The sequence below is a fragment of the Solea senegalensis genome, linkage group LG16 (genome assembly GCF_019176455.1).
Source record: "Solea senegalensis isolate Sse05_10M linkage group LG16, IFAPA_SoseM_1, whole genome shotgun sequence".
NCBI classification, from domain to species: Eukaryota; Metazoa; Chordata; class Actinopteri; order Pleuronectiformes; family Soleidae; genus Solea; species Solea senegalensis.
In genome coordinates this window covers 5864607-5892447 of record NC_058036.1, presented here as the reverse complement: position 1 = coordinate 5892447, position 27841 = coordinate 5864607, and the positions used below count along the sequence as shown (strand labels likewise).

At 38.7% G+C, this 27841-nt stretch overlaps 3 protein-coding genes across 4 annotated transcripts; 1 reads left to right on the top strand and 2 right to left on the bottom strand.

Moving 5' to 3' along the window:
* Positions 1–6: 6 nt before the first annotated feature.
* LOC122783496 (synaptojanin 2 binding protein) lies at positions 7–3846 on the bottom strand. Its single transcript, XM_044048344.1, has 4 exons — positions 3645–3846; positions 2929–3065; positions 2220–2315; positions 7–1624 (listed from the first exon to the last, which is right to left on the bottom strand). The coding sequence occupies exons 1-4, from the start codon at positions 3706–3708 to the stop codon at positions 1481–1483; spliced, it is 441 nt and encodes a 146-aa protein (XP_043904279.1). The 5' UTR covers positions 3709–3846; the 3' UTR covers positions 7–1480.
* A 675-nt stretch (positions 3847–4521) lies between these two features.
* lgals3a (lectin, galactoside binding soluble 3a) lies at positions 4522–11462 on the bottom strand. 2 transcript variants are annotated; one of them, XM_044047940.1, is made up of 6 exons: positions 11296–11462; positions 10862–10879; positions 9277–10005; positions 7945–8033; positions 7152–7308; positions 4522–5566 (listed from the first exon to the last, which is right to left on the bottom strand). In XM_044047940.1, the coding sequence occupies exons 2-6, from the start codon at positions 10874–10876 to the stop codon at positions 5411–5413; spliced, it is 1146 nt and encodes a 381-aa protein (XP_043903875.1). In that variant the 5' UTR covers positions 10877–10879; positions 11296–11462; the 3' UTR covers positions 4522–5410. The 2 variants fall into 2 exon arrangements, with proteins under 2 accessions (XP_043903875.1, XP_043903876.1); XM_044047941.1 differs by lacking the exons at positions 4522–5566; positions 7152–7308; positions 7945–8033 and adding an exon at positions 8407–8769.
* A 581-nt stretch (positions 11463–12043) lies between these two features.
* On the top strand, positions 12044–23101 carry gmfb (glia maturation factor, beta). Its single transcript, XM_044047905.1, has 7 exons — positions 12044–12126; positions 14992–15088; positions 16919–16968; positions 17318–17367; positions 17590–17672; positions 17803–17876; positions 19622–23101. Exons 1-7 carry the CDS (start codon positions 12124–12126, stop codon positions 19691–19693), a joined length of 429 nt encoding a protein of 142 aa, XP_043903840.1. The 5' UTR covers positions 12044–12123; the 3' UTR covers positions 19694–23101.
* Positions 23102–27841: the final 4740 nt, after the last annotated feature.

The window sequence follows — 27841 nt, the reverse complement described above, 5'->3', positions numbered from 1 at the left end:
GTGCGGTGAATTCAACATGAATTTTAATTGGTGCCTGGATGTCAAACACACAGTATTTGCATCATTATGTAGTGCATGTGATCTACTCCTCTGGCATACTGCACATATTCACAGTCCCCGATCAGCAGAGCGACATGAAATGTATTTACAACACGACAACAGTCAAACACAAACACATGTCGACAGACGCGGAGCAACCAAACACAAATCTCAATTCATACACCCTCATCTCATACTTGAACTTTTACTGGAACATGATTGATGACTCTGAATAGTGCAAAAATAATAACAATTAACATTTATAGTTGCAGTTTGCTTAGAAAGGTCCCCGTTAAATGGAGCCGATTTTGAGAATTACGCCGTTGGTCCTTCACACAAAAGAAACACTCATTTCCTCACTTTTCATTTTCTTACCCACAAGACAAGTCATTAAACAGACGGTACATGATTGTGAAAAATGAGGAGAATGTTTTTAAAATAGCAGTGACACGAATATGGCAGCATCCCTTGACCGAGTATTAGCAAGTGAACTGTTCACCCCATCATATATATATATATTTAATAGTTGACCCTGAGTGAACGAGTGATACTTGGTGATACCGTGAACAACCGATTATCTATATTTTTTCCTCACAAATATGAACTAAATTTATAAACAAATATAAGATATATGTATCTTGTTCCACCGTTGCGCAAACATGATTAAAAATGAGCCACACAAGATGACGTTATTACTTCATAAAGACACACTTGGCCACAGTATTTGAATTTTGAGTCAATAAAGGATAAACAGTCCTAGTGCTGGAAATAATCACCATCACGCTTTATGTGTATTAATCCGCATTTGAAGATAGTGTATAAATGCATCGTTTCCTCTTGTTTTAGTAATGTTTTCTATAATCTACGGTGTGAAGCTGTAGAGTCTGAGCTGCTTTTGAAAAGGACAGCATTAAACTGTATTTGTCACCTGTTTTTTTTAAATGAGAACATGTTGAAAAGTGGAATGATGGCTGAGGAAAGGAAGTGAGAAGGATGCTATGCGCCTGTACAACAATGCAAAATGAGAATCAAAACCCAGTCATATGGAATTCATGAAAGCTGAAGGAACGTGAGCTCATATCTGCCACTCACTAAAACTCTCAGTTACTGAATGGCCCAACGTTGGAATTTTCTGCCGACATCTCACGCGTTTGGGAAGCCGTTAGTTTCTGCGTGAGCTCAGCTCAGCAGCAGGGATGTCACATGTACATCCTTCTTTATCTGTGTACGTCACAAAGCTACATATAAGAGGTTATTTTTGTGGAAAGAGCATAAGAAGCAACCGTTAAATCACATGAGAATGTACATGGAGAAAGGCCAACACTGACTAATAAAAAAATAAGGTCTACTGTTTAGAGTTTTTTCCCCCCTCTCTTTAGGTTCTTTGGCCTTTAGCGAAGTTTTTGATCTTAAAATACCACAGAGACAGTAAATGGCGGAGCTAAAAGTGTTTCCTAGTGTGTCGTGTGTAAATGAATGAAAAGATGGCGGCGGCTCCCGCTAGAGCTAGCAGTAATCCCAGAGAAAACACTGGAGAGTGATGTTCAGGTTGTGAGTCTGAGGTTCCGTTCATGTGAGGGGGCGACTGCAAAACAGAGATTTGGAAGCATGAATGAATAGAAACGCCACATACAGTTCATCACAAGTTAACAAGTAAAGGAGAATCCACAAACGTGTCAAATCAACTATTTTATCTACATGGAATGGGTTTTTGAAAAAAATCTCAAAACGCTACCCTTATGTTTTCATGTATACAACCAATAACTTTGGGGAAATGATTATGTCATAGACTACACCTCTCTAATCTAATTAGACTTTATTCTATATCTTGTACACAATCTTTGTATATGTGCTTTCCGTCTTCTTTTCTGTTTTTGGTGCATTTCTTTGGGAACCTTACAGCACCACAAACAGGCCTGGCATAAGTACTAGAGTGTTAAGAGTGGCTTTGTGCTTCCTGAAACCATGCAATGCTTATGGAAAACTTTCTAAGAACAAAAACAAAACAAAACAGGGGCCTCAGTTATCTCTGTTACAGTGTGACCGTAGTAATATCCTTTCTTTCATTTTAATGGCTGTAGCTTGGTGACTGTCAGGACAAAGCTATGATTAGTCTGCCAGGCTATGCACATCCTTTATTATCCACACATTCTGAAAACTGAAAACATCATGCCTCTGACCTTTTTGAGAATACGGAGCTCCACATCCTCCCCTGCCATCCTGAACAGATCCACAGCAGCTTTATGTGTCAGATCCTCCAGCTGGACTCCATTAATCTGAGGTCAAGAACCAACATGAAACAAAAGCGTTAGTCAGAAATCCTCAATTTATGCCTGGATCACCACCAAAAATGTTGTGCACTTTTTGTGCGGTGTGGATAAGATAAGTTATGGGCTGTGGGTGAAATCAAGATGTCCGTCCGTCAGTCCATTTATTTCATTTTACACAACTTTATCCTCCACATGAGGGTCGTGGGAGAGCTGGATACCAATCCCAGGTGACAAAGTGCAAAAGGTGGGGTCACACCCTGGACAGGTCACTAGCAAATGAAGATGTGTTGTAGTAAAATGTGTTTGCAAGTAAGTCTGCTATATGTATTTTAGCACGCTTTCTCTGGCTCTCATCTGTCTGATTCTCTCTGTTAATCAAAGAATGCTCTACTGTATTGTGTGATGAGACTTTCTAGAGTATGACAGTGAGGAGGTCATAATTTAAGGCACAGACATTTAACGATCCTGATTCTAAAAAGGTACACTTTGCACTTAACTAACCACTTACTGAACATTTAAGTGTTTTTAATGTGTGCTGATGAGGTATCGCACTAAATATCCTCCTCTATGTCCTGCACATTCCAAAATAAGACAACTTTTAGTAAAAGTCTTCCACTACCGCCAGGATCTTGTCGCCCTCTTGCAGCCTTCCATCCAGACCTGCGGCTCCATCTTCTTTTATTTTGGACACATAAATGCCACTGTCGTTCACAACATACTGCTGGTCCACACCTCCAACTATGTTGAAGCCCAAGCCTATTGAAAAACAACAACAACGTTACTGAAGGAGCAAAACAATTTTGAGTAAAATTCAATGTACACATCAGCTCAGGGGGGCGAAAGTTGTTGACCTGATTGTATTTATCTGAATGGGTCAAAGTTTAAGATGAATCCTTCCAACAGAGAATGAAAGGCCACTTGGGGGCTCGTTACATAACACTCCCCAAGTGTGAATGCAAATCAGAGCCGACTCTTTCTCTAAATCGAATAAACTGTGTGAACTGAACATCGTCACTGGTTTCAGTGAAACAACAGCTTGTCACTGTGCTCTGAGAGGCCGTTACTTTTCTGCATTTTACACTGCGTCAAAGTCTATAAAGTCACTATATATTAATGACCCTCTATTACATGACCTTAATCTGCTTCCTTTAACTTAGCTTCACTGTTTAGAGTAAACGACAACACATGCTGGGATGAAGTTTGCTTCATTTTTTATTCCAAATTAGCCTTTAGCTTTGTGATGCGGATATATACACACATACACACACACACGCGCGCGCACACACAGTTAGCTTGACAGCTAGCTGCCTGCTAACTATGAAGTTATCTCCTCACCTGCCGGTCCTCGCTTTAGTTTCATGTCCACCACGTTGTCCGTGGAGCGCAGAGAGCCATTCATTTTGTCCACGCACCAGGTAAAGATTAAAATGAGTGCTGCTCAGAGGGAAATCATGGAGACTCACAGCACTGAAGTAACAGTTAAACTGAAGGTGAACTCATTCAGCAGTTTCGATTCGCTTCCTCTCAGTACAGTCGGTGGCATGTGCTTGTGCTGCCCCTGGGTGGATTGAGCGGGAACTGCAGGCTGCCTTTTGACTTATAAATCGTCCATCCATCCATTTTCTACCGCCGCAGCCTCCACACGAGGGCCGCGGGGGGCTCGAGCCAATCCCAGCCGACACGGGGCGATAGGCGGGGCACACCCTGGACAGTTCGTTTTTATATTTTAAGAAAACTTAAAAACAGCAAACACGCTCACACATAGTGGAAAATTAATAATAGTACTAAAGTTAATTATCAATGGAAACAGCCGTTGATGTTGTTTAAATTGACTTGTTTATTTCTTCTGTGGTGTGTTTTTTTTCTGTTGTGAACTGTTAATGTTGGCACATCTATCAGTCTATATGTCTTATGTATAATAAGTAGCAGTTTCCAATTCCAGCAAACTCAGAGTATAAAAATACCCTATTCTAGGGATAAAAAAAGAAATGATTATCAACTGTTAATCAACTAAAGGTAAAAGTGATTATTGTTGTGTTATCTTTGGTTTGTGGACTTTTTTTTATTCACGTCACTTTGAGGTCTAGGACCAAAACAAAGGGCCAAACTAAGTGGACAATGGACTAACAACTAATCAAGAAAATGATAGATTAGTTGATAATGAAAAATTAATAATTAGCTACTAATTAGTGTCATAAAGAAAAGAGGGAAATTTGGGCAGGGAAACTGATATTTATTACATGTGCACATAACCTGTGGAAACTGTACAATATTCTGAACAAAACAGCAATATCAGTCAGTATTTGTTTAACAAACAATAAGTTAATACTGTACCACTGTTATCTTTGGCGACAAATCAGAAACCATTAATTAATGAGTAAATTCGAGCCTCACTTTTTGAGAATTTGATTCAAGTTCAACATAAAATAACTTGGAAAGAAAGAAATTGTTTGTCCCACTGGTCGGAGAGCTCGGGAGGATTAACACTGAACAAAGGAGGGAATCAAAGTTTGTATTGAAATTCGTTTTTACTAAACTTCATCGTCAGCTTGCTGCGTGTTGGCCAGCACTGAAATAAGACCACGAAAAAAAAGACCAAGCTGATTTTCAGCATCACACTCTCATGCATTACTAAGGCATATCAAGATTTTGATATAAAGGACAGCATAATAAGCATACACTTACTGTAAACGACATACTGCTGGGAAATATATGAAATGTTTGGGACCTACATTCTTTTCCCTCCATTATGAATAAATTAGTATTTCCTTAAAATATCTATATTTTAAATGCACTTCATCTCATTCATGATTTAAATGCTGTTGCTATAAAATATATTGAACTGTGAGTGGATATAGAGTGCGACATCATCCAGTAAAAAAAGAGAAGGATAACGGTGAGCAGACCTGGGTTCATCCGCCATCTGGTTTGTAATAAATGATGAAGTGCAGGGAAGGCAAAATATTTGCACTTCGACTATTGTGCCTCGCAGATTCCGTCAAATGCACCAGAGCACTTGAATGTATTTATAGTAACAGAGATACAGTGGTAAAGTTGGATGCATTTCTCCTGCACAGCGAGTGGATGACTCGATCCGAGGCTCAGATCATGCTCGGGGACGCGCTGTAGAGGGCGACGTCTCCCATGACGCGCAGCAGCGTCACTTCCTCCAGTCCGCCGGATCTATGCTCGTACTCCAGCAGGTGAGTGCCGTCCACCGCCACTTTGAACATGTCGTCTTCCACCAGGATCTTCAGCTGAGGGGAGAGCAACGCAAACCACCACGTCAGGTGCGACAACTTGTTAAAGTTAGTGTATGTGTGCTTTGTGATCTGTCTTTTATTGTGTTGCATTGTCTTTGCAGTTTTTATGATGTATTTTACTTCACACCTCAACTGTGTGCATCAGTTTCATGCTCCGTCTTGTAACTGTATTCGATTGCATTGTTAATAATTAAAACAATATGTGGATTCAATTTTCTTTGTTACTTTCCTACGTTTTATAATTTTTACCGTTCATATCTGCATTTATCTGGAGACTAAAAGGAAAATTAAAGTAACAATTACCTGCAGCCCTAACAGAAACCAAGCTAGAACAAGCCTGAGGCCAAATGCCAGAGCAAAATTATGCAAATGTCTTCCTTCAAACACAGCACTCACTTAACTTAAAAGCGGTGTTGGCCAAGTAAAGGGGGATGTTGAAGATTAAAACCACTTTATTACTAGTATAAAAGGTAACTTTGTTGGGTAAAACACATACAACAGCTCTTCTAAAGAACAGCCTACTCCACAACAGTGATTGCAATGAATACTGTTTGGGACAAATAAACAATTATATTAAGCAATATTTTATTAATCTACTTTTGTTATTATTTAAACATGTCTACCATGTGAGAGAAAATCCTAATCTTCAGCCATCTCTCTCTTATTAAATATTGATGTTATTCATCAACTTTAACTTTGAGGGTTACATTAGTCACACTTTAACACTTTGTTCCTAGACCCTCACAAAAGAGGGATGATTAGATGCAGAGACTACGGTGTATTGAAGGTTGATTCAGAGACTGTGTTCATTCTTGGCCAGGAGGCCGGTCAGAGTCTGGTGTAACACAGTTTGTGTCGTCCCGGTTCTGGTGAAATACTTAAAGGGCATTAGATGGATGACTAGATCATCAGGATGAGAGGCAGCGTCCAGCTGTGCTCAGTACTGCGCTGTCTTTAATTAACTTATCGCTACAAAGACTTGGTCACTGATCTCCAAAACCTTGGTAACCTTGTGCTATTTGTTTTTCTACACAATATTTAATATTTTTATAGCTTTTTTTTAGCTCTGTAAATTCACCATTGCTTTTCTAACGATGACAATAAAGCTCTACAACTCCTACAAATACTACAATTAGACATCTTCTGTTGGAAGTTGCACTGTCGTGATATTCAGCTGTGGGCCCAGGTGTTAAGTCTGCACTATAAATAAATAAAATACAACTTTCATTTCATGTGTTCAGTATCTTGTGTGTGACACACGGGGTTTAAGATCGTAGTTCCACTCCCTTCTTTCTATGGCTATTTAAAGCAACGAGAAAACACAATCAAGCTGAACAAAGGTGAAGAGAGATGATCAAAGGTTCCTTCCTCTAATGTTGTTCCTGATTTGTCCTCATGAGGATTGTAAATGGATAACCTCTCCTGTGTTTGTGGTTTAATCTGGGATATTTTTGCTATACAACCTCTGAACTCTAATCCTAATCTCAATCTCTATAGGTGTGTGTACATGTATACGTGTGTGACGCTGATAATGACAGGCTGGAATATTGACTGCAGTTACATGACCGGAGCACTTTACCTCAAAGCGACGCCCGTGAACAAACGGGAAGCCTCCCTCCCGCTCCTCGGGTCCCCAACATCCACCCAGGTTGGAATTTCTAACAATCGTCTGCTCAGGGAATCGAGGATTGAAATGAAAGACGACGTCCGGACCTCTGATGAAGTCAACTTGAAACCTGTGAATGATTTAACAAAAACAAACAAACAAACAAGTAGAACGATGTGCTGGTACGGAAAATAAATTACTCTTCCAATATACAATTAAAAGAATCATTGAGAATTGATTATAGCATCTTACAGAATTAAAAGTCTCATGTGGGTGAAACATCTTTACAGTGGACAGTATCAACTACAGCTGAATTACGTCATATGTAACTTTTAATTGCCTTTTTACTCATTCTTATACTTGGGTTTTAGTTTAATTTACTTTAATTCTTTGCCTTTTTGGCACTGTCTTCTTACTAGAGCTGGGTATTTCCTGCAGCCCCAATCCTACACAGAATTCAATATATTTACTACTGCTTTAATAACCCTCCACAGCAAGGGCAATGGATGTGTTTGAGGTATTTACTCCATCACATTAATTGAACTCTGCTGATGTTTCTATCTCAGGACAACCATCACAGCACTTGCTGTCACTAAAGTGTTACATGCTTTGGCAATTTGTACCTCACTGTATTCTGTCGTGTGGATATTTATAGCACAGCCCTACTTGTTTCTATGTTAGTTTTTTACAAGCAAGCAAATTCCTTGCATGCTTGTAAAATCCTACTTGGCAATAACCCAGATCTTGATTTGGTTTCTGTTCATACCTGTCTGCACCAGGTAAGGGCTCTCCAACTATTGTGATCACAAGTCGTGGCAAAATTCCAGCATGAAGGGGAAGATCATACGGCACCATCTGCAAGACACGGTTACATTTTAGGTCATGGCAACACATTTATGTATTATGTTTTATTTTAGGGTAGATGTTACTGTGTATACGATCCTTTTTTTTTAAAATGATTTATTCCCGTCCAAATTAGGAAAAACAGACACTATTAAGTGTTTACAAATTATATAACCAAGGACAAAGACAGAAATGCTCATATTTGATGACCAATAGACTGAACGTGACAATCAACAGCAATGTACTTAATGGTATTAAAGAGGGAATTCTTGGTTAAACATTATTCAAAACATTGACCCTGCCCACATTCCTTCTGCACACCCCAGTGAGTCATCGCCTCTTTTCCACTGTTATGCAATTCAAAATGATTAGTGACCAAGTAAAATGTGTTCAAAGTTTTAATACATCAAGGCACCAACTGTACAAAATTGACAGTAAAGAAAAGAACATCATTTACCTTTAATCATGTACAAAAGTAACAATGCGGTGAAAGTGATGAAAGCGTAAACAGAGATTTTAATAGAGAATATAGATGTGTTGTAACACACTACACATGCATTTTGTGTAAAAATGTAATTTTAAATCATATTGCACGTCTTTAAAACATCACATCTCCCACGTAGATTGAGCTGTACGCTATTCAGTCTTTGGCACTAATCAAACCATATGTTGATTCTGGAGGTGACGTCCATGTCCGACTGAAAAGTTGTGCTCATTGCTTTCAGTTATATGGCGGATTATATCTGGGCTGAAAGACAAAAATAAATTTTTTTGATAACTACTTTTGAATACCCGCTGATTCTGCATTGTGTTTTACTTTGCACCCCCAGCAGAGCCAAAGACACGGAAACAAGTATTCAAACACAGCCTGCACAGAAAATTCACCATCCTGTCCAGCAGTGAACGCCAACAAGCAGGAAAAGTTTGTTTTCCACCAGCTGCAGCATTAGGTAGATGCCAAATTATTCACACTGACTATTTCAGGAGAAACCAAGTACTAGAGTACAGCTGAAATACACATTTAACTGTATTCTGTACTCCTCTGTGGATATTTAGATGATCCGAGTGAATGTCAGAATATAGGTGGCAGCATTGTCACCAGTTTAAAACATTTTGCTGGTAGCTGGTTGTCATTTTCCACCCTGAACCACAAGACAGACGTTCCACTCCACACCAGAGCAAAAATACACCACCTAAAAAGTGCAGCAAGCAAGCAAGCAGTGTAGTGCCATCTGTAAGCAGTGTTGGTACTTACCAGCATGCCTCCTGGTGCAGCAGGCCCACCATATGGACCCATGGGCCCAGGACCAAAGGGACCAGGGGCAGGAGGGAAGCCACCACCTGCAGATGGTCCCCATGACCCAGTGGGTATTGGGGGGAAGCCTCCAGTAGGAAAGGCAGGGAAAGAGCCAGGGCCAGCTGGAGGGGGGAATCCACCAGGACCTCCTGGTCCATACATGCCATTGCCTCCTGGGTGTCCTGGCTGGCCACCTGGATAAGGCACATTAGGATAAGGCCCAGGGGGAGCTCCGGGACCAGAGGCAAACGGTCCAGTTGGGTATGGTACAGGGCCTCCAGGTAGCTGTCCTGGAGCTCCTTCAGGTGGGTAGTGCCCCGGAAACTGCCCGGGGAACTGCCCGGGAGCACCTGGGCCAGAGGGGAACTGCCCTGGAGCTCCTGGTGCAGGTGGAAATTGTCCAGGTACTCCATGACCAGGGGGAAACCCACCAGGTGCTGAAGGAGGTCCAGGGTATTGCCCTGGTGCTCCAGGACCAGAGGGGAACGGGAACTGGCCTGGTGCTCCAGGGCCTGATGATCCCCCAGCGAAGCCACCTGGGGCTGAAGGCTGGGTGGGAGCTCCGGGGGCTGAACCTGGCCATCCTGGGTTTGCAGGAAGTTGAGGGTTACCGGCAGGAGCAGTTGGATTGGTGTTGCCTGTTTTTTCTGCCTTGCGTGGGGTGTCGTCTCCCAAAGCATCTGACAGCTGAAAGCGAAGTAAACAGAGAAAGTCACTCTCTTTCCTTCTCTTTAAAGCTGACAGTCAAAGATGCTGCAGCGATTATGCGATTACTGAATTAATAGTGCACTATTTTGATAATTGATCATTCAGATTCAGATTTTTTTTTAAATAATTAAAAAAGCTTTCTGATTTTCCAGCTTCTTAAATTTGAATTATTACTGGTTTCATTGCTCCATTTGACCATGAAATCATTCAAATGTTGTTTTAAGGACAAAACAAGACAATTGAGAACATGATCATTTCTAGGTTTTGGGTACAGCTGAACAATCATTTAATCAATCAATCATTTTAATATCACATGAGGTGCAATATTTCTTAAAGCCAAAATGAAGTGTCAAATTACCATTTTATATTAAATATTGCCCTGAACTGTACACATCATGTTCTACAGACTTGAAGAAAACATCTTTGTTTCTCACAGATGTGCACAAATATCACACAGGAATCATTTTAAATGTCATTGAAATGACAAATGACCATTCCCTCTTATATCCCTAATCATATCACAATTGCAATTTCAGAGAATAATCACAATTATATATTTATACAAATTCTTTCAGCCCTAGTTTTGGGAAACACCAAAAAATATTTTTAAACCAAACAAATTAATTAATAATTGACAGAATAATCGATTATGAAAACAATCGTTAGTGGCAATTCTATAAGCAGTTAACCCAAAGTAAAAATACATTTCTACCCAAGTATTTCTTTAATTATTGCGTCACAATAGTCAAAACACTGTATCGCATACAGCAGGTTTGTGCAGTCCTATTATTTTCCCCAGTGATTACCAGTAAACATCATTAAAAGATGAACTCACCGAGAAGTCTGCCATGATCTACAGCACAAAAACACAAGACACAACTTTCATTAGTGGGTGACTCTAACAACCGTTTATAACAAGCTGTCAGACACTGGAGGGCATGTCACACTGAACTGAAAGCTATGAGTAATAGCAGGGTAAATGTTTCCATTCCTGACTAGTCATCGACAAAGTCCACTTGGGCAGAGTCAAAACAGCTCGGACATTACTATGACAACATATGGAAACACTGCACTAACTTAATCTGAATATGAAATTAAGATGCAGCTCCTCACATATGTACTTAAGTGCTGTTAGACAGTTGGCTAAGGAGCTAGCTAACGGCTAGCTAGCAGTCCGTAAAGTGGAAACAGTTCACGTTCAGGAGGCTTATTTTAGCTTCCTGGTGTCCAGACAGCGTAATGTAGATATTCGATGACATTACACGATACCTCGCCAGATGATGGGACTTCTCTCGGGTGATAGTAGGACTAGCGGGTGTGAGGGCGGTGGTTTTTATCCAGCTGCTACTGCTGCTGCTGCTGCTGTAGAAGCCAGTTAGCCTGCTAACTCAGCCTTACGAGGGACTGGACTACAAGCTAACGGTGGAAGTGTTTCACTGAACAACTACAACTACTGCGGAGGAGGGCGGGGCCATGATCACAAACGCACAAACGCACACACACACACGCGCGCGCACTCGCGCTCTCTCTCTCTCTCTCTCTCTCTCTCTCTCTCAAACACACACACACATACATACAAACATACACACACATACACACCACTCAATTTAGTGGTTTAATTGACCTAAACCACCAAATTGAAACCACCATTCTCGTGGTTTGAATAAAAAACATGTCCCCCATCCATCCATTTTTATTTTTTTTACCGGATTCACAGGATTTTCTTTATTTTCTTTTTATTTCATAGAAAATAATGATACTAGTTTAATTTATAAATCACATTTTATACATAAAACGAACAATACGTGTTTGATCAAATGAAAAGGTAACAAAAAAAACATTATTGTGCGTGTATTTATCAGGCTTTATTTGGTTTTAATTGTATTAAACGAGTAAATGACATAAGAGTATAGTAGGACATTAATAATTACTGAGTTATGACCAACTTTGGCAGGAAGGGGGCGCTGGTCTCGTGTGGGATTGGCCAAAGCAGTCACAAGATGTGAAGTATATATTTAAAAAAAAAATACATTGAAAGCGTCTCTGCTATTCAGAGCAGCTTCAGCAGCAGCTTCAGGGAAACTCAACTCTACTACAATGGTAAGTTGTTTAACGTAGACGCGACAGAGCTGTCGCCATTTTATGTTTTTTGCTTTTCAGCCGCGTGCTCTTTGTTAAAGTTACGGGGAATGTTGAGGGGAAAAGTACGATAGTTCACTAGCAGTTAGCCTGCTAGCTTACCATTAGTTCCGCCCTCTGTCCATCGTATCAAGTTAGACAGAGAAGCTCCGGTGGTTTTCCGGTGTTTGATTTCAAAATAAAATACCCTTGCCCAAACGTCAGATTTTTGAGTAGTTGTCATTAAACTCCCGCAATATGCATGTTAATATTGTTTATGCAGAGCAGATGTAGATAGACATTTTCTTCATTGAGTTAAAACATTGAGCACCCTCTACATAGTTGTAGAGGGTGCCAGCATAGAAGTCAAGGAGGTAGCAGCCTGTTTAGCAAACTGTTGTAGTCATTTAGTCATATCGACAGATCCTGGTGTAATTGTCAATATCCGATTATACATTTTTAAGACAATATCTGCCCATACCGATATCATGTCGGTAATATCATGTGTCCCTAGTAATTTAAGGACTGAACATGATGTGTAACGTGTTTTGCAATTTGTATTAAAACACAGTCATTTGCTTTTAAATGGCAGGAGTTGTAACTCATTAAAATAAAAAACGGATAATCAGTTGGAGCAGTAAATATAATAATGCCAAACTCCAGTGTAACAAATTTGTGTGCTACTTGTATGTGTTTTGTGATATATGCCAGACCAACAAATCGGTTGTTGCCCATTGGTCTTATTTGGGCCTTCAGGATGTTTCCAGACAGATGCTTTTATTTTAGAGACCAAACTGGCAGACTTCCGGTAGTAACGTGGCTCGAAGTGATGTGTTTAGACTTGTCTTCTTTGAGCAGCTGTCTTCGTGCTAGCTCGCCTCAGTCGTGATGAACCCAGGTTTCCTGTTTTGTTTGTAGCCGCACGTCGTCATCACAGTTTAAGTCTCTACTCTGCTCACTGACACCTTATTTTACACACAAGATGCATCAAATTAAAGGGGTAGTTTGAAGTTTTCCTGAGGAATGTGGAGGAGGAATAAACCTGTAGCCACCTCCGGCTTTTTTGAAGTCAGGACTGATGGTAATCTTTTCTCCTCTGCATCCGGTTGTTCAAGAGTCCCAAACACACAAACTCCTGTCCTTTTTTTTAATCTTCAGAGATTTGTGTGTAAGCTCAGTGAAATCCTGACTCCCACCAGCCATCTGTTGATGAAGGTGTATTTATAGAATGCAGGGATTCTGCACAGACTCTTCAGGAGTTTTATATCTTTGTGCTGCTGGAGTTATGTAATGTGGACGTTACAGGTTCCAGCCAATGAAATCTTGTAAAGACAGATTTATTGTGGTCTACTGAACAACTGCAGGGTGTTTGGACTTCTGCTAAAACCTGGTTTAACTTGTGTCTTTACTGTGTCAATACACTCCCTGGTTTTGCAAAGTAAACAACTTTAATTTAGCCATAACCTACTGTACGTCACCAGAAAACGTAATCCAAATCTCTCTTTTACCTTTTGACTTATGCTGCTCGCAAACAGACAAATACAGCCAAAATTAAGATGCAGATACTAAATGTAACAGTAGCTATACATTAGATTCAGATTCATCTTTATTGCCATTACACATGTGCAAGTACAGGGTAACTAAATTCGATACAAGGTACAAGCTTAAGGTACAAAATTAGGCACAGTTAAAAGGAAGTTAGTGTATTTTTAACCAGAATTATCACCTCGCACTTGAACGCCTCCAACAATCAGTTAAATTCCAACATGGTAACAATCTCCCCCCCATCCCTGAATTGCAGTGTTAATTAAGTGGTTTTGCTAAACATTATGATGTTAAGCTGTCATGAATTTGATATAAAATGTCAGAACATCAGTAATGATAAAATAGATAATCGAAAAGAACATTAAAATGATAAATGAATTTTTACTTTTTGTGATTTAAAGTGTACATATATTGTGAAAACCGAGTCCTGCAGACATGATCGTTCTTAATTAAACACTGGCTTGGTGACTTGACATGCAAATGAGCAAATGAAGTGAGGAAATGCATGAAAACCACATAAAGCTAAAGTCTGTGATGCTGCAGCTGTCCTTCATGTGTGTAATCCCTCATTAAACATCCCTGAAATCTTGATGCCACTGTAAACACAAGCTATATTTATCAAGTTTTAGATGCATACATCAAATTTCTGTGTTTTTCTAATTGTGGTATTGAAAATATGATGGCTTTTCTGGATTTTTCATGAACCCTGAAAGTATTTTGTACCCTAATTGTCATCTGTTTAACAGCTCAGAAAGATGTCTTGCCACCAAAAATATATTCAGATTTTTACCCTTTTGTGCCATTTAATTATTAAATTAAAAAAAATTAAGTCAAATAATAACAATTACAAGTAAAAGAATCTGTGCAAGAGTTTTGATTTTTCTGTCTGTGTTTCTTTGTATCATGATAAAGTTTTGAAAATGTTTCTGTGCAGTAGGTGAAAGTGAAAAACCTTAAATGAGTCACATGTTTTACAGACTCTACAGAACAGCGTCATCACATTTGTACTTCCTGTCATGGCAGAAATAAGTGCACATTGTAAAGCTGTAATAAAGGATGCACACTGCCAGGAAGAAGGGGAGCTAATAGTTATGAGGATGCAAACACTTACTTAAATCACATTAGTTCAGTTCAGGTCAACACTATTATAATCTGCTTTTGTGATGTCCTTTTTAGGCTTGAGGCTTTAGTTCATCACAAAAATGATGAGAAATCTTGACATTTGATGCGTAAATCCTGATGAATTTGAAATGTAAGTGATCACAACATTTTTTCCTGTTTCTGTATTTCATTTTCAATCAGAGTCAGTCACTCGTGGTGTGCGATGTGGATGAAGGCCTGGTTAAAAAGCTGAGGGATTTTCGTTTTCGGAAGGAGACTAATAATGCGGCAATCATCAGTGAGTATTGGCAACATCTTATGGGTCTTTTTAATATCGTTCCTTGCATATTTATTAATACCTTGACATTTATATGTGGCTGATTTAAAAAAAGACACTGTTACTTTGAATGTTTTATCACTTGTGTTTCTCTGTTTTTATTGTGGTATTCTTTGTCCATATTTTTACCCGTAATCTATATGAAATAGATATGAAATAGTAATATTTGTCCGTATGTCAGAGTTTATTTCTGTTTTTGGGGGGAGGCAGGCTTAGATTCATAGCATTTTACAGAATTGGGTTGTCCTTGGGTAAAGCCTAATCCACTGGCCAACACTTGTGTGTTAAATGTGTCATTAACGCTGCCAGCAGATTGATCCATGTCTCCTGCTGTGTGGAACAAAATGGGGGAGGACACGCGCTGCATCTTTAAACTCCTGCATCAGTTCCGCAAACATTTACGTTAACCCAAATTTAGCAGCTGCGTCTCACGCACATGTGTCTCCCCAGATATTTCCCATCGAGCTGCTTTTTTCCCGGTAAGGTTTAAAATGAGTTCTGTTTACTGCTGCAAACGGACATTAAAGAAACTCTTGGGGCTCTTTTTGGATTAAAGCCAGTGTTCACTCAAAGAACCAGTTCACACAGTGTTGTCCACATCCAACTGTATGAAAAGTAACAAAAGGAACAATTTACCGTTTCAGGTTTCCATTCATATGTTTTGCAAGCTTTGCTAAAAGAAAATGTGTATTTATCTGTTCCATAAGCTGCTGTAAAGCAATTATTGGGAGTAGAAATGAGACGATATATAATATTATCATTCATCGCGATAAAAACCACTTCACCGTCGTAATAATCCTGAATGTATAAAATTATTAACTTCACCTGAAGATCCTGTCCAACTCACATACAGTCCTTGTGATTTTTGTTTCAATGTGCCAAAAGGGGGATCAATATCTTTCACTTCATCATGAGGGATCGTATTAGATTAATTATTTTTTAACACACACAAAAAAGTGCGGACAGTAGGCTACGCCTGTTTAAATTCAAGAATCTAAAAATATATATTTTTCAGTCATTGCAATAATATTGTTAAATGCAATTATTGTGGCCAAGATAAACAAGAATTGTTATATACAGTAGTCCGATGCTTCATTGGGAGTTGGTTCACTGAGACAAGCAACAGGTGGCACCAAAGTCTCTGTTACCGCAGACGTATAAAGGCACAGTTGAATGACGATTTATTTTACGCATTTGAGAAGTGCGGTTACTTCTTGTCAAAACGGTGGCTACAGTAAGTAGCTTTCCGTCACATGATTTCTCCTCTACAACCTTTCAAAGCTTAAAGTGATTTTAAATTGTCTGTGTTTCCATTCAGGTGTGCATAAAAACACACTGATGGGAACCCACTTTTATTGACTTTCTTCCAACAGACACGCAATTGAGTTTGGATCTTTAATACTTGAACTTGAAAACCATCTGTGTGTGCCTTGAATAAGCCTTTTTTTGGCATAAAGAGTCCCTTTTTTTTGCATAGAGAACTGCCAGTTGTCCCTTCTAGTGCCATGTTTTCCATGCGTGTTTTCTGCCTTTTAAAAGAAGCCAGCAGCAGAAAACGAGCTTCAGTATCTTTCTATCTTCCATTTTGCATCCATCAAAATGTCATTGGTGCTAAACTGGAATATTTAATGGTGTAAAGGCTGAGATAATATTAAATCATGAACCAATAACCTACTTTTTGTTTGCTTTCTTTGCATTTACTTGTTTATTTACATAACTAACATCAAACTGCTAGCACTATGACATTTTCCATGCTGCTCGTGAACGTGTCCTTTTTTTTTAATCCTTCAGTGAAGATCGATAAAGACAAGCAGCTTGTAATTCTCGATGAAGAGCATGAGGTACGTTTGTCTCTTTTTTTCACCATGATGATATTCTCTAATGTCTTGTTTTTGTCGTCATACCAAAATGATTCAGTTTGAATGAATGAAACCAGAAAATATTCACATTTAAGAAGCTGAAACAATCAGAAATCTTGTTTTAATAATGGAAAAAAAGCTTCAAACCGATGAATCGATTATCAAAATAGTTGACAATTAATTTAGGGATTGATTAATAATTGAGTAATTGGCTCTAAAGTAATATGTATGTTATTATTCTTAAAAACACATGATGTAAAAACTTTATAGGAAGCATTTTTTGTTAATTAAAATAATTTTGATACAGTGTTCTTTGCTCTTTTCTGTGTAGGACATTTCCCCCGATGATCTGCAGAATGAACTGCCTGAGCGACAGCCACGATATCCTCTCAGTGAATAATCTGTCATATTTACCTGTAGAATAAATTGGTTTAAATGATTATTTAATTATTTGTCTTTCTCTTTAAATTTTGATTTCTGCTTTAAATTCGGATCTGCATATGTATTTTCTGCAGTCTCGTTATACACATTTCATTTTGCTTTATTTGTTGTTACTGGACTGTTCCACTGTCAAATAAGTGAAGTTTCCTTAGCACCCGGAACATTTATCGTCTACAGTTATAAGTATGAGCATGACGATGGACGTGTGTCTTATCCCCTCTGCTTCATCTTCTCCAGTCCATTGGGTGAGAACATCTCTGGTATCAATTTTAGTAGCAGCACTTTATAAATGATAAATTATAAAGTACTTCCACTATCCACTTTACTGTATCACCACGGAAACATGTATAAGTGTTGTTTATTTGTGTTTAATAGGCTGCAGACCAGAACAGCAGATGATGTACGCTGGAAGCAAAAACAAACTGGTCCAAACTGTTGAACTGACCAAGGTTAGTGAACTCCCTCTGTGTATTTGTGTGTGTGTGTGTGTGTTCGAATCTATCTTGTGAGGACATTTTGGATGCTCCTAATAACATTAAAGTGTTTTTTTGTGGTTGTAGGGTTAGAATTGGGTTAAGGTTAAGGGTTTTCAGCACCAGTAGTCCTCATGGAGACTAGAACTTGGTCCTAATGAGGCAGAACCACTAAACTGGTCAGGTTTTGGGCTACGTTTTGAATTGTAGTTAGGGTTAGGCATTAACTGGTTGTGGTTTAGGCTATAGGGGGATACTACTTTGTTTAGGCTTCCAAAAATTAAAGGCGACATAGACCGGAAGCTCCAATTAACGCTGTGTTTGTGTGTGTGTGTATCTGCGTCATTACCTCGTTTATGAAACCCTTAAGTTTCAGAACAAACAGTTCAGCCACTGCTGAGAAAATAGTGTTGTATTGTTTTCCTGGGCTCTGCGAAGCGGATCAGCACTTCCTTAATTTGATGTCGTCATCAGTAAACCTCACCACTCCTCTCACCACCGTAGCGCCTCCTGGTGCGGGCACTAGTCCGGGCACATCCGGTTGCGTACATTCAACCACAGAAGAAGAAGAACTACTCTCGTTGTGGCTGCTGAGATGCAGAGCATCCACCGTGCCAGAGGGGGAGCTGTGTATCTGAGAGCTGGCCTATCTATTACGTCACTTCCAGGTACCTGGCCAATCACAGGACAGTAGGAAAGCTCTTGTTGGCTGGTCTAAAACAGCGCGGCTGACGAGAGCGTCAGTGAGGAGATATTTTGATCGGCTCGTTTGCAGCGATTAGGAGGTTTTTAACCATGAAAACAAGTTAATATATCTAAGTAGACCTCCATAACTAACATATATGTGTGATACAAGCATTCTATGTTGCCTTTAATGGAAGTCAATTTCCTCAAAAGAATAGCTGTGTGAACCCGTGTGTGTGTGTGTGTACTTGTATATCTTTGTGAGTCCCAAAAACAACAGGTTTTGAACTGGGTTTGGGTTAAAGGTTAGAGTTCGGCATTTAGATAGGTCCTCAATAAGTATGCTGTACAAAAATGTGTGTGTTACTAAGATGCAATGAATCATTGCGTTGATTTGACAGTCTTTTGCAGCTTTGTAGTGATTAATAAAAAAAAAAATAATAATAATAATTAAAATGAATCAATAACTTAAAGTGACATTATTATTATTATTATTATTATTGTTATCATCATTATTATTAACTGAGGTTGTCCATGTAGTGATCTAATCATAGACTGTATTTGAAAAATGGACGTAGTTTTCCACTTTGAGTTTCACAATTCGGCATTATGCATTATGTCAGTTTCTTACTGGAAATTCAGATGCCGCACCTGCAACCGGGCGCCTATTGGACATTACAAGCTGTCAATCACATTTATGTATATAATATATATATAATACATGGCTTCCTGTTTGAAAAGTGAAGCCTGGGAAAAATGATGGCGATAGTCGTCATCATCAAAAAAGTTTCAGGGTTTCTTAAATGGAACATGATGATTTGACAATAAATTACAGAACATGTGAGTGATTGACAGCTGGTATTTTTCTTCTTCTCATAACCTCAGTTTGCAGCATCAGCCCTTCATCCTTTTACTCTTTCTATCTATTATTATTTTATGACTTGTGCTTATGTCTGTATTTGCTATCTTATCTATTTTGTGAGCCGCTGGACGACTGAGTTTCTCTCCCGGGAATAATAAAGTATGTCTTATCTTAGGTGTTTGAGATCAGAAACACAGAGGACCTGACAGAGGAATGGCTGCGAGAGAGACTCGGTTTCTTCCGCTAACATCATCACCTCATCCAGCGGTCTGGGGTGTGAGGAGGATCCAGATAGCACAACTTGTTTCTCCTCTGTTGGGGGGAGATCACACCACAGTTATTACATTTCCCTCCTCTTTATACGAGACCTGATTTAAATAGTATTTGCAGTCATTTTCTACTCTGTTTTGGGTTTCTGTAGTTTACGGAATGTCAACATTTGTCTTTTAAAATCAACGAATCTGTGGCACGCACAGATTCAGGCTGCCTGAAACTGAAAATACTATTTGACACAGGTCTGCGTTTGTCTCCCTCACAATCTCTCCATGTGCCAGGTCTGTGTCTGTGTTGAATTAACACCCCCGTAGCTCTTGAGGTGAACAGTCTACTCTTTGTAAGTTCATTTGGGAGAATTGAAAGGCATTTTAAAGAGAGTTTATTTTTTCCTCAAGTAGTTTACCGAGTGTTTATTTGAGTTCCACAGTTGTATGTTTAATAACTTTAGGGAGTCTTATTTTAAGCTTTTTTTCCCCTCTGGTGTATTTAGGGATGTGTCAGCACATGTGTGTATATATGTGTAATAGCATCGATTTCCTTTTGTTGTGAAAGACAAGCTTCCTGCCAGAACAGTTGAACAACAGTTCCGTTTTAGTTGGTTTCTCCTTCTCCTTCAGTATTCATTGCAGGCAACATGTGTTAGTGAAGTTGCATGTTGCAGATTAATACTTTTCTTCCAAGTGTGTTGGAGAAACTATATCGCCCTCAGTTTGCATCAAAACTGAAAAGATATTTAGTTTGTCCACTGTGGGTTACTGTAAAAACATGGTGGTCCAATGTGGCTGCTGCCATAGAGCTGACCAAGCGGCTCATTGGGTGATATTAAAATTAACTTTAAATTTCTGTCAGATAAAGATGCATTTTATTGACACACTGGACCTTTAAATTTTAATATAATATATTAAAAAAATAGACCGTAACGCAAGCCGTAGGTGCTTTCAGACATTTTCCCGACATTAACTGAAATGTCACTCCATTTTACTGCCACTAGATTGACAGAAAGTGTTTGTGTGAGCACATGTGAGACCACAGCAGGAAAATGTCTGGAAATATTCCCGTCTGCATGTCCAGGAAATGTTTCTAATTTTACTGAAGATGTCTGCTGTGGAAATGTCGGGACCCGTTTTTTTTTTTTTTTTTTCAGAAATTTCCCCCGAGTTCATGTCTGAAAGCAGCTTTACAGTAGAAACCGCTGCATGATTTTCCCCTTCACTGTTCTGCCTTTAACCTGCATATGTGATATCGCACTCGAGGAAACATAATTTTCTCTGAAACATTCCAAACTAAACAGCAAAAAAAAAATAATGTGACCACGACAGAAAACACCGCACACACTGGGGCAGAGTCACCTGCCCTCTTTTTAAACGACTGGGCTACTCTTAACATTAACGTGTGTTACTGTGTCATTAGAGGGAAATTGTTAGCTTATACTGTGCTTTATAGCTCGTACTGTTATTAGTGTTTTCGAATGTTGTGCTTCATTCTCATGTTAAGCCACTTTGGTTGCTTTGTGGTGGTTACAGCTTTGAGAATGATGGACGTGACGTCTCCAAACACCGCTTGTGCTTACCTTCTAGACTTGGCAGAAACGGATAGAAATATCTGGGATATTCACATTGTCCATACAAAACAGGGTTTGACCAATAGACAGGCTGATATTGAGATTCATGGATTGAATGTACCCCCTGATCTAAATTAAATTCTTAGTCTCACCTTTTATGTTGTGTCTGACTTGTATTCTCGCGTATTGGTTTTGTAATTTTGCAAAGGTGGGGGTTAAAATGACAATTTTATTCAGATTGCAGCACAATTCATCACTCTGTGTTTTTTGTTTTTTTACATAAGCTCAATACCAGCTCAGAATATTGGTCTCACCCTAATAAAGAAAAAGGCACAAATGAATTCCACACGTTGCACCTCATCAGTATCTCTTAAATAAAACTTTTTACATCTAAACTAAATATATAATTGATAGTTGTGGCGAATTAAAAGCCAGAGATCATGTATGATGTCAAAGTGCTGAGTCGACCATTCCAATGTCTTCTGACATTCTTTGTCAGACATATGTCAGTTTTAAGGCCAAATTTGAAACCAGACTAAATAGTAAAGCTTGAAAATGCATTTTTGTTTTTTTTCTTCTAGAAGACTATGCTATAATCTGGGCTGTTATAATATAAGAAACTCTCTTTCTGAGCAGAATATATACACGCACAATGCACAATATACATGTAAATAATTTAGTGATGTCAATGATGATCATTTATCAGGTTTAATCCAACAGGAATAATGTGATAACACTGTAATCATGTGTCAGAAAACAACATTAAAGCAAAGACATGAAACATCTGCATGATATTACTCTGCTGTAAATGCTGATTATATCCACTGCGAGTGCTACGATTTATGGGTTAAGAAAAGGTTTAACATCTCTAAGACAAGCTAAACACCTAAATATGTTCATAAACCTGAACTGAAATATAAGGATTTAGGGCTCCAACCAACGATTAATATTATAATTGATTCATCTGTTGATAGTTTTTTGGATTCATTCATTAGTTAATTGGTCCAGAAAATGTCAATTGCTGTTTCGCAAACCAACATTATTCAGTTTTAATGATTTCTTTCTGTAACAAAGAAACCTGAAATTAATCACATTTAAGAAGCTGACAACACTCAAACCCAATAATCGCTCAAAGTTTTGATCATGGCATCAGTGATTAAGTGTTACAGCCCGAGTGGAATAGTTATGACAGAGGCACCACATGCGCGTTAACTCTGACACATTCAACTTGAAATATGTGCAAGTGGTGAGATTTTGTTGAAATTCTGGAAAAACCTCTTAAATGTGAAGAGCTACTGTATATGAAGTGCACGTGTTTGCAAATGTCTCTGCTCTGACTGTTGAGACTTTGCTGTCCTGTTGCATGAATCCAGAGAAAATATTTTAATTATTGAGTTAAATTAACACACATCTGGTCTCCGCATTGATTTTACTCTTATTTAAAGTGTTAATAAAAAAAAGTACAAAAAGTAAACCTTGTACTTCCCAGTACAAGGTTTATTAGAAAAGGAGTTTCCTTTTGGTTTTTGAGCCACATAACAGGTTATGTCCTGTGGATTTATTATCTTTCCTTACTTTGTAGTGAATCGGTTACATACTGTATACTATTTGTCCTTTTGAGTCTCTTTCTGTGACCTGCAGATGTGTTTTTTCAGCTTTTAATGTTGTCTTTGAACATCTTCAACATCTTACTTCCTTTTTAATGAAATTATATTCAGCCGCCTCATGGCATCAGTGAAACTTGAGATATTTGTACTTTCCTGTACTTTATAAAGTGTCTGTTGTCCCATGGTTCAAATAAAATGACAGCGATGTTTACTTCTTTGTTTTTATGTGGTTGTTTGCTTATTATGTGTGTTTATCTTTAGTCCAGTGTTGGGTTGACCTTCTAAATCATTATTATGAGATACTATGTCAGAATTTTGAGATAGTAAGTCATAATAATGAGATACTATTCCGAAATTATGACTTAGTATCTCAAAATGCTGACTTAATAATATATATATTTATTTTGAGATACTAAATCATTGTTGTTATTTAAATTTCATGTCAATTTTTCATCAAATCAGAGTACATTCTTCTTGTTATTACGGTGATGCTGTAGTACATTGTTGCACGTTTAATCGTTATATAATTTAGTATCTGAAGTTTTAATGTGCTTGAGAAATTCACAGTTAAAAGCTCTAACGCATTTTATTTATTCATCTACGTCTTTATTTTCCCCAGAAGGTGGCACTAAAGCATCGTCAAACACATCAGCCAGATAAACAATCACAGAAGAAGAATACATGCTGACAAATCTCTCCTCGGCTGCGGAGCTGCCTGCATCATCCGCTAGCAGAGCCAGGATCAGACTAGCTAAACCGGAGGGAGAAAATGGCGTTCACATTCGCGGCCTTTTGTTATATGCTCGCTCTGCTGCTCACGGCAGCGCTTATCTTCTTCGCTATCTGGCATGTAAGTATACAGCTAGTCAACTTTACATTGTGCAGTTTGCTTGTCAGTCCAGCGGCACCGATAGGACGTGGAAGAGCCTGGAAGGCTCCGGTAACGGGCTAACTGTAGGCCAGCGTTGGCACCGCCGATCTACAAAAGGATTGGATGGAGCGTGTTCATGTAGAAGATCATAGCAGCAGCCCCGTGATCAGTACACACATCTAGTCATTCTAGAATGGTGGCGTGCTCGTGAATGAATGGAACACACCCTGCTGTTGGCTAGCAGCTAAACCTAGCACGCTAAAACACCGAAGCACTGCTTTGTTTACACACCTTATTTACGTCCACTGTTTCAGTTGTACACTTGTTAATAAACAGCTAACAATCACATTTATTTCACTAAATGTTTGTGACCATGACACGCGTGTCAAAGGATTAGCATTCAGTTAGTGGCTCGTCGGTTAGTTAGCTGGCTAAGCTAACAAACGTTGTCATCTTGTCCTGGAGGGATAAACCACAGCGATGCTGCTGTCATCTCACCTGTCATCGCGTCAGGAGAATGGACTTGTGTTATTTCTCGCGTCGTTATACGTATAAGTTGTACAATGTGCGTAATTCTTTTAGCGTGCGATTGTCAACACAGCATCGTACATAGTAAACTTTGAGCTGTGTCTAGGACGTATTGCTAAATGTTAAGTTAATTAAATGTGTTAAATGTTATGTTAAGTAAATAGACTTAGACTATACTTCCTCTGGTGGTACAGAAATACTGTTGTACTGTATATACCAGGATACTTGATCAATTTGGAGCTGAGAAATTATGACAAAAATATAACAATAAAAACCCAATAAATTAAATAATGATAATTATAGTCACCTTATCTCTCGCTCCATCTTTATCCAATTTCACTATAACAGTGTCTGAAGTATGTGAGAAAGAGGAGGATGATGAGGGAGAGTTAACTTATTGGGAATAAATCTGCCTCCTGTGAATAGTCCATGGCTGATTTTGCTCAACCTATATACAGCACTGCATTTTAGCGTTGGTGATAATGATGTTTCTTCAAGAGCTCAATATTTTCTCAGGTGGTACTTGGTATAAAATTAATGAGAACCTCTGGTTTAGCGCTTTGGTTCACTTAATGGTGGCAGTTAACTGTCATTATGAAGCAAATGATGCAGAAAAGTTACATTCAAGAATCAGATTATTATAAATAATCCTGATCAAACTGATTAATTGCTTATTGATGTAGTTAATCAATTAATTGTCGCAACCATTGACCATTGCAACACAAACAAATCGGTGTGATAACACTTAAAGTGTTCAATTTGTTTTTGCACAAAGGTAGATGAGCAAGTCCGTTGAGAAATGTAAACAGTATTTGTGTAATATTTAGTTTATGTCACACAACAGTTTTTATTTAACTTGTTCACAATACTTTTAACTCTTACTCTTAAAATAATACACATAATTAGATATTATACTTGGGTTCTTGTGTTCATCATACTGACAGTGTGTTCTCATCTTGTTTCTGCAGATAATAGCGTTTGACGAGCTGAAGACCGACTACAAGAATCCTATAGATCAGTGTAACACTTTAAATCCGGTAAGTGATGCTATAGTCGGTATCTGACTCACCCTCTTTGCTTCTTTGACTGCATGCAGATATGCTCTGAAAGATAGATTTCATTTAATTTAGTACTTTTATCCGCCTATCTTTGTCTTTTTTCAATCATTTCTCTCTGCACTGTTTTGCTAAATAACCTGCCTGTTTTGAATTCCGTGATCTTGTCAGCTGTCAAACTCTAACACCCTCTGTTGTTTTTGTTTTTTTCCCCCAATCTGCTTTATTTTTTTATTTACACTATGATAACGGCAAAAAGACAGTTGAAAAGGTCAAAAAGATTAAAAGAGTCAAAATTGCATTAAAGGTTTGTACCAAGTTTTTTTAGAATGCCCGCTCAGTTCAACTCAGTCTGCAGTCTTGTCATTTTGCACGGGGAAGTGTTTGCAAATGTCTTTTCAGTTAACTAATCTGAGTTTAGTCCAGACCTCCAGCTCAAGATTAGACAACATACCATCTGTGGCCCAGGATTTCTACCAATGTGTTTTTTTTGTTTTTTTTTAACATTGCTATTATCTTATTTTTGTGAATTTTATTTTAATTGCCAAAAATAGTCATTAGCATTTTCGTTAAGATAAGTATTTACTACACTACTATATTTTTCTGTTTGTTGTCCTTACACTTAAGCTACTTTCTGAAGATGTAGGCTATTATGCTCACGAGAAGCATTAGAATGTAAAGCATTTTAGTCATTATTGATGAAGTATAGCTGTTAACTGAAAAGACTTGCAAATGCTCAAAACATGCATGATTATTTTATTACAACCTACCCTTTGTTTGCATATATTCAGTTTAGTGGTCCCAGGAAGCTCAGAAAGCGAGGTTACTTTTCTTGAGCAACATGACACCGGCCTGTACACTGTCCAGACAGATTTTATATGTTTGAAGAGAAATTACATTATTGGATTTTGTGGCAAAGTATTTTGACAAGTGCATTTTTAGCTGTGGGCCATGAAGTAAACCGTTATTTTGAAATATGTCACATTAAATGGCTTCAGGATTTCTTTTTATTTCAAGGGGGCAGCAATGACCTCCCATTGTAGTAAAAGTTGTTTGTTGAATTAAAATAGTTACAAGTTAGTTTTTATATTATTTTTAACACATACTTATAATGTATATATTCGTATTTGTAAGCCTAAAGCTGCAGTGTGTAACTTTTGTTGCCAAAACACTGCATGTGTTGATCAACGCAAAGGACGACGCTAGGTGCATATTACAACCATTCTCTTCCATTTGTTTTTGTATCTTGGTACCAGGCTTCCGAGAACTAGATTTAATTCCTTAACCTAAAGTTCTTTACTGGAGTAGCTGTAATGCTTCCGCCTTCCCTCCAGCAGTGGTCATGTAAAATGTGTCCCATCTGTGTCTCCACAAACACAAAACAAAACCCTTCTTTACTGAGAAACAGTCGTGTGTAGCTGATGAATTTATTTGACGATGGATTGAATGTAATAGACATTTGTTTTTGTTGAAAAGTTACACACTGCAGCTTTAATAATATGCATAGAAGGTGTGGAAAAAAGTGCATATTTTATGTAGTGGATATGATATAAGGTGTCAGAAATTGATTTAATGATCCAGCTTCACTTGAAACCTCTCAACAGTAATGCTATCGCAACTTAAACTTATTTATGTCTGTGAGGAAGAGGAGGCTGCAGCTGATGAGCTCAGTGTTTGGCTGCGACCTTCATCACCTGTGGTTCAGAGCAGATGGCTGCAGAATCTCAACACACACATACATACACTCCAGCTCAGCAATATTAGTGAACACTGATTGGACAGTGATTCTACTGAAGGAGGAGCCACTTGGCTAAAAGCAGAGATTCCGGTTTCAGAGGGATTTGCTGTTTGTGGAACATTCAGCTCAGGTGGCATATCTTTTCAGTTGTTTTGTATTTGGCAGCACAGTGCAGGATCCCCACACATTAAAGCCCCACCTTCCTCACCTTCCTCACATCTCCACCTGTGGGCTGTTGGTTGCCCCCCCACACACACACCTTCTTGCTCTTTCTGAATGCATGGCTTCCATGTTGTGACTCCATCTGCTTCCCTGAACCCTGCAGCAGTTCAGACTCTGTCACCCTGAGGCAGACTGCTGCTGCTGCTGCTGCTGCTGCTGCATCAGCACTGCTGCTGCTCCCAGCATGTTGTTTTTTTCTCCTGTGTCTGTTTGATTCAAACCTGTTTGTTTGCTCGCACTACAAAAGGTGTTGATGCTGAGGTGTGCAAACTCTGTCCAGAGCAAGTTGTTAGGGGTGGGAATCACAGGGTACCTAACGATACAATAACAAACCAATAAAATCAGTCTTAATTAATTCATTCACATTGATATTTGTCCCTAATATTGATCATCGCATTGCATGTGGAAGGACTTGACTAAATCCAATCAGCTGTTCACAGGATTTCCCACAATCACAAGTCCGTATTAAAGGTGTTAAACACGAAAACATGATCTTGCCATGTAGCTAAAAACAGTCGTCCTGCTTGTTGTGTTGCT

Coding starts and splice junctions, on each gene's coding strand:
- LOC122783496 (XM_044048344.1), bottom strand. CDS start 3,708: ATGAATGGCTCTCTGCGCTCCACGGACAACGTGGTGGACATGAAACTA. Junction 2,316..2,928: donor AGGGCGACAAGATCCTGGCG/GTAGTGGAAGAC, acceptor TCTTGACCTCAG/ATTAATGGAGTCCAGCTGGA. Junction 1,625..2,219: donor AGCTCCGTATTCTCAAAAAG/GTCAGAGGCATG, acceptor TCTGTTTTGCAG/TCGCCCCCTCACATGAACGG.
- lgals3a (XM_044047940.1), bottom strand. Junction 8,034..9,276: donor CTGCACCAGGAGGCATGCTG/GTAAGTACCAAC, acceptor CGTGTCTTGCAG/ATGGTGCCGTATGATCTTCC. Junction 7,309..7,944: donor CCCTTACCTGGTGCAGACAG/GTATGAACAGAA, acceptor AATCATTCACAG/GTTTCAAGTTGACTTCATCA.
- gmfb (XM_044047905.1), top strand. Junction 16,969..17,317: donor TTCTCGATGAAGAGCATGAG/GTACGTTTGTCT, acceptor TTTTCTGTGTAG/GACATTTCCCCCGATGATCT. Junction 17,877..19,621: donor AAACTGTTGAACTGACCAAG/GTTAGTGAACTC, acceptor GTCTTATCTTAG/GTGTTTGAGATCAGAAACAC.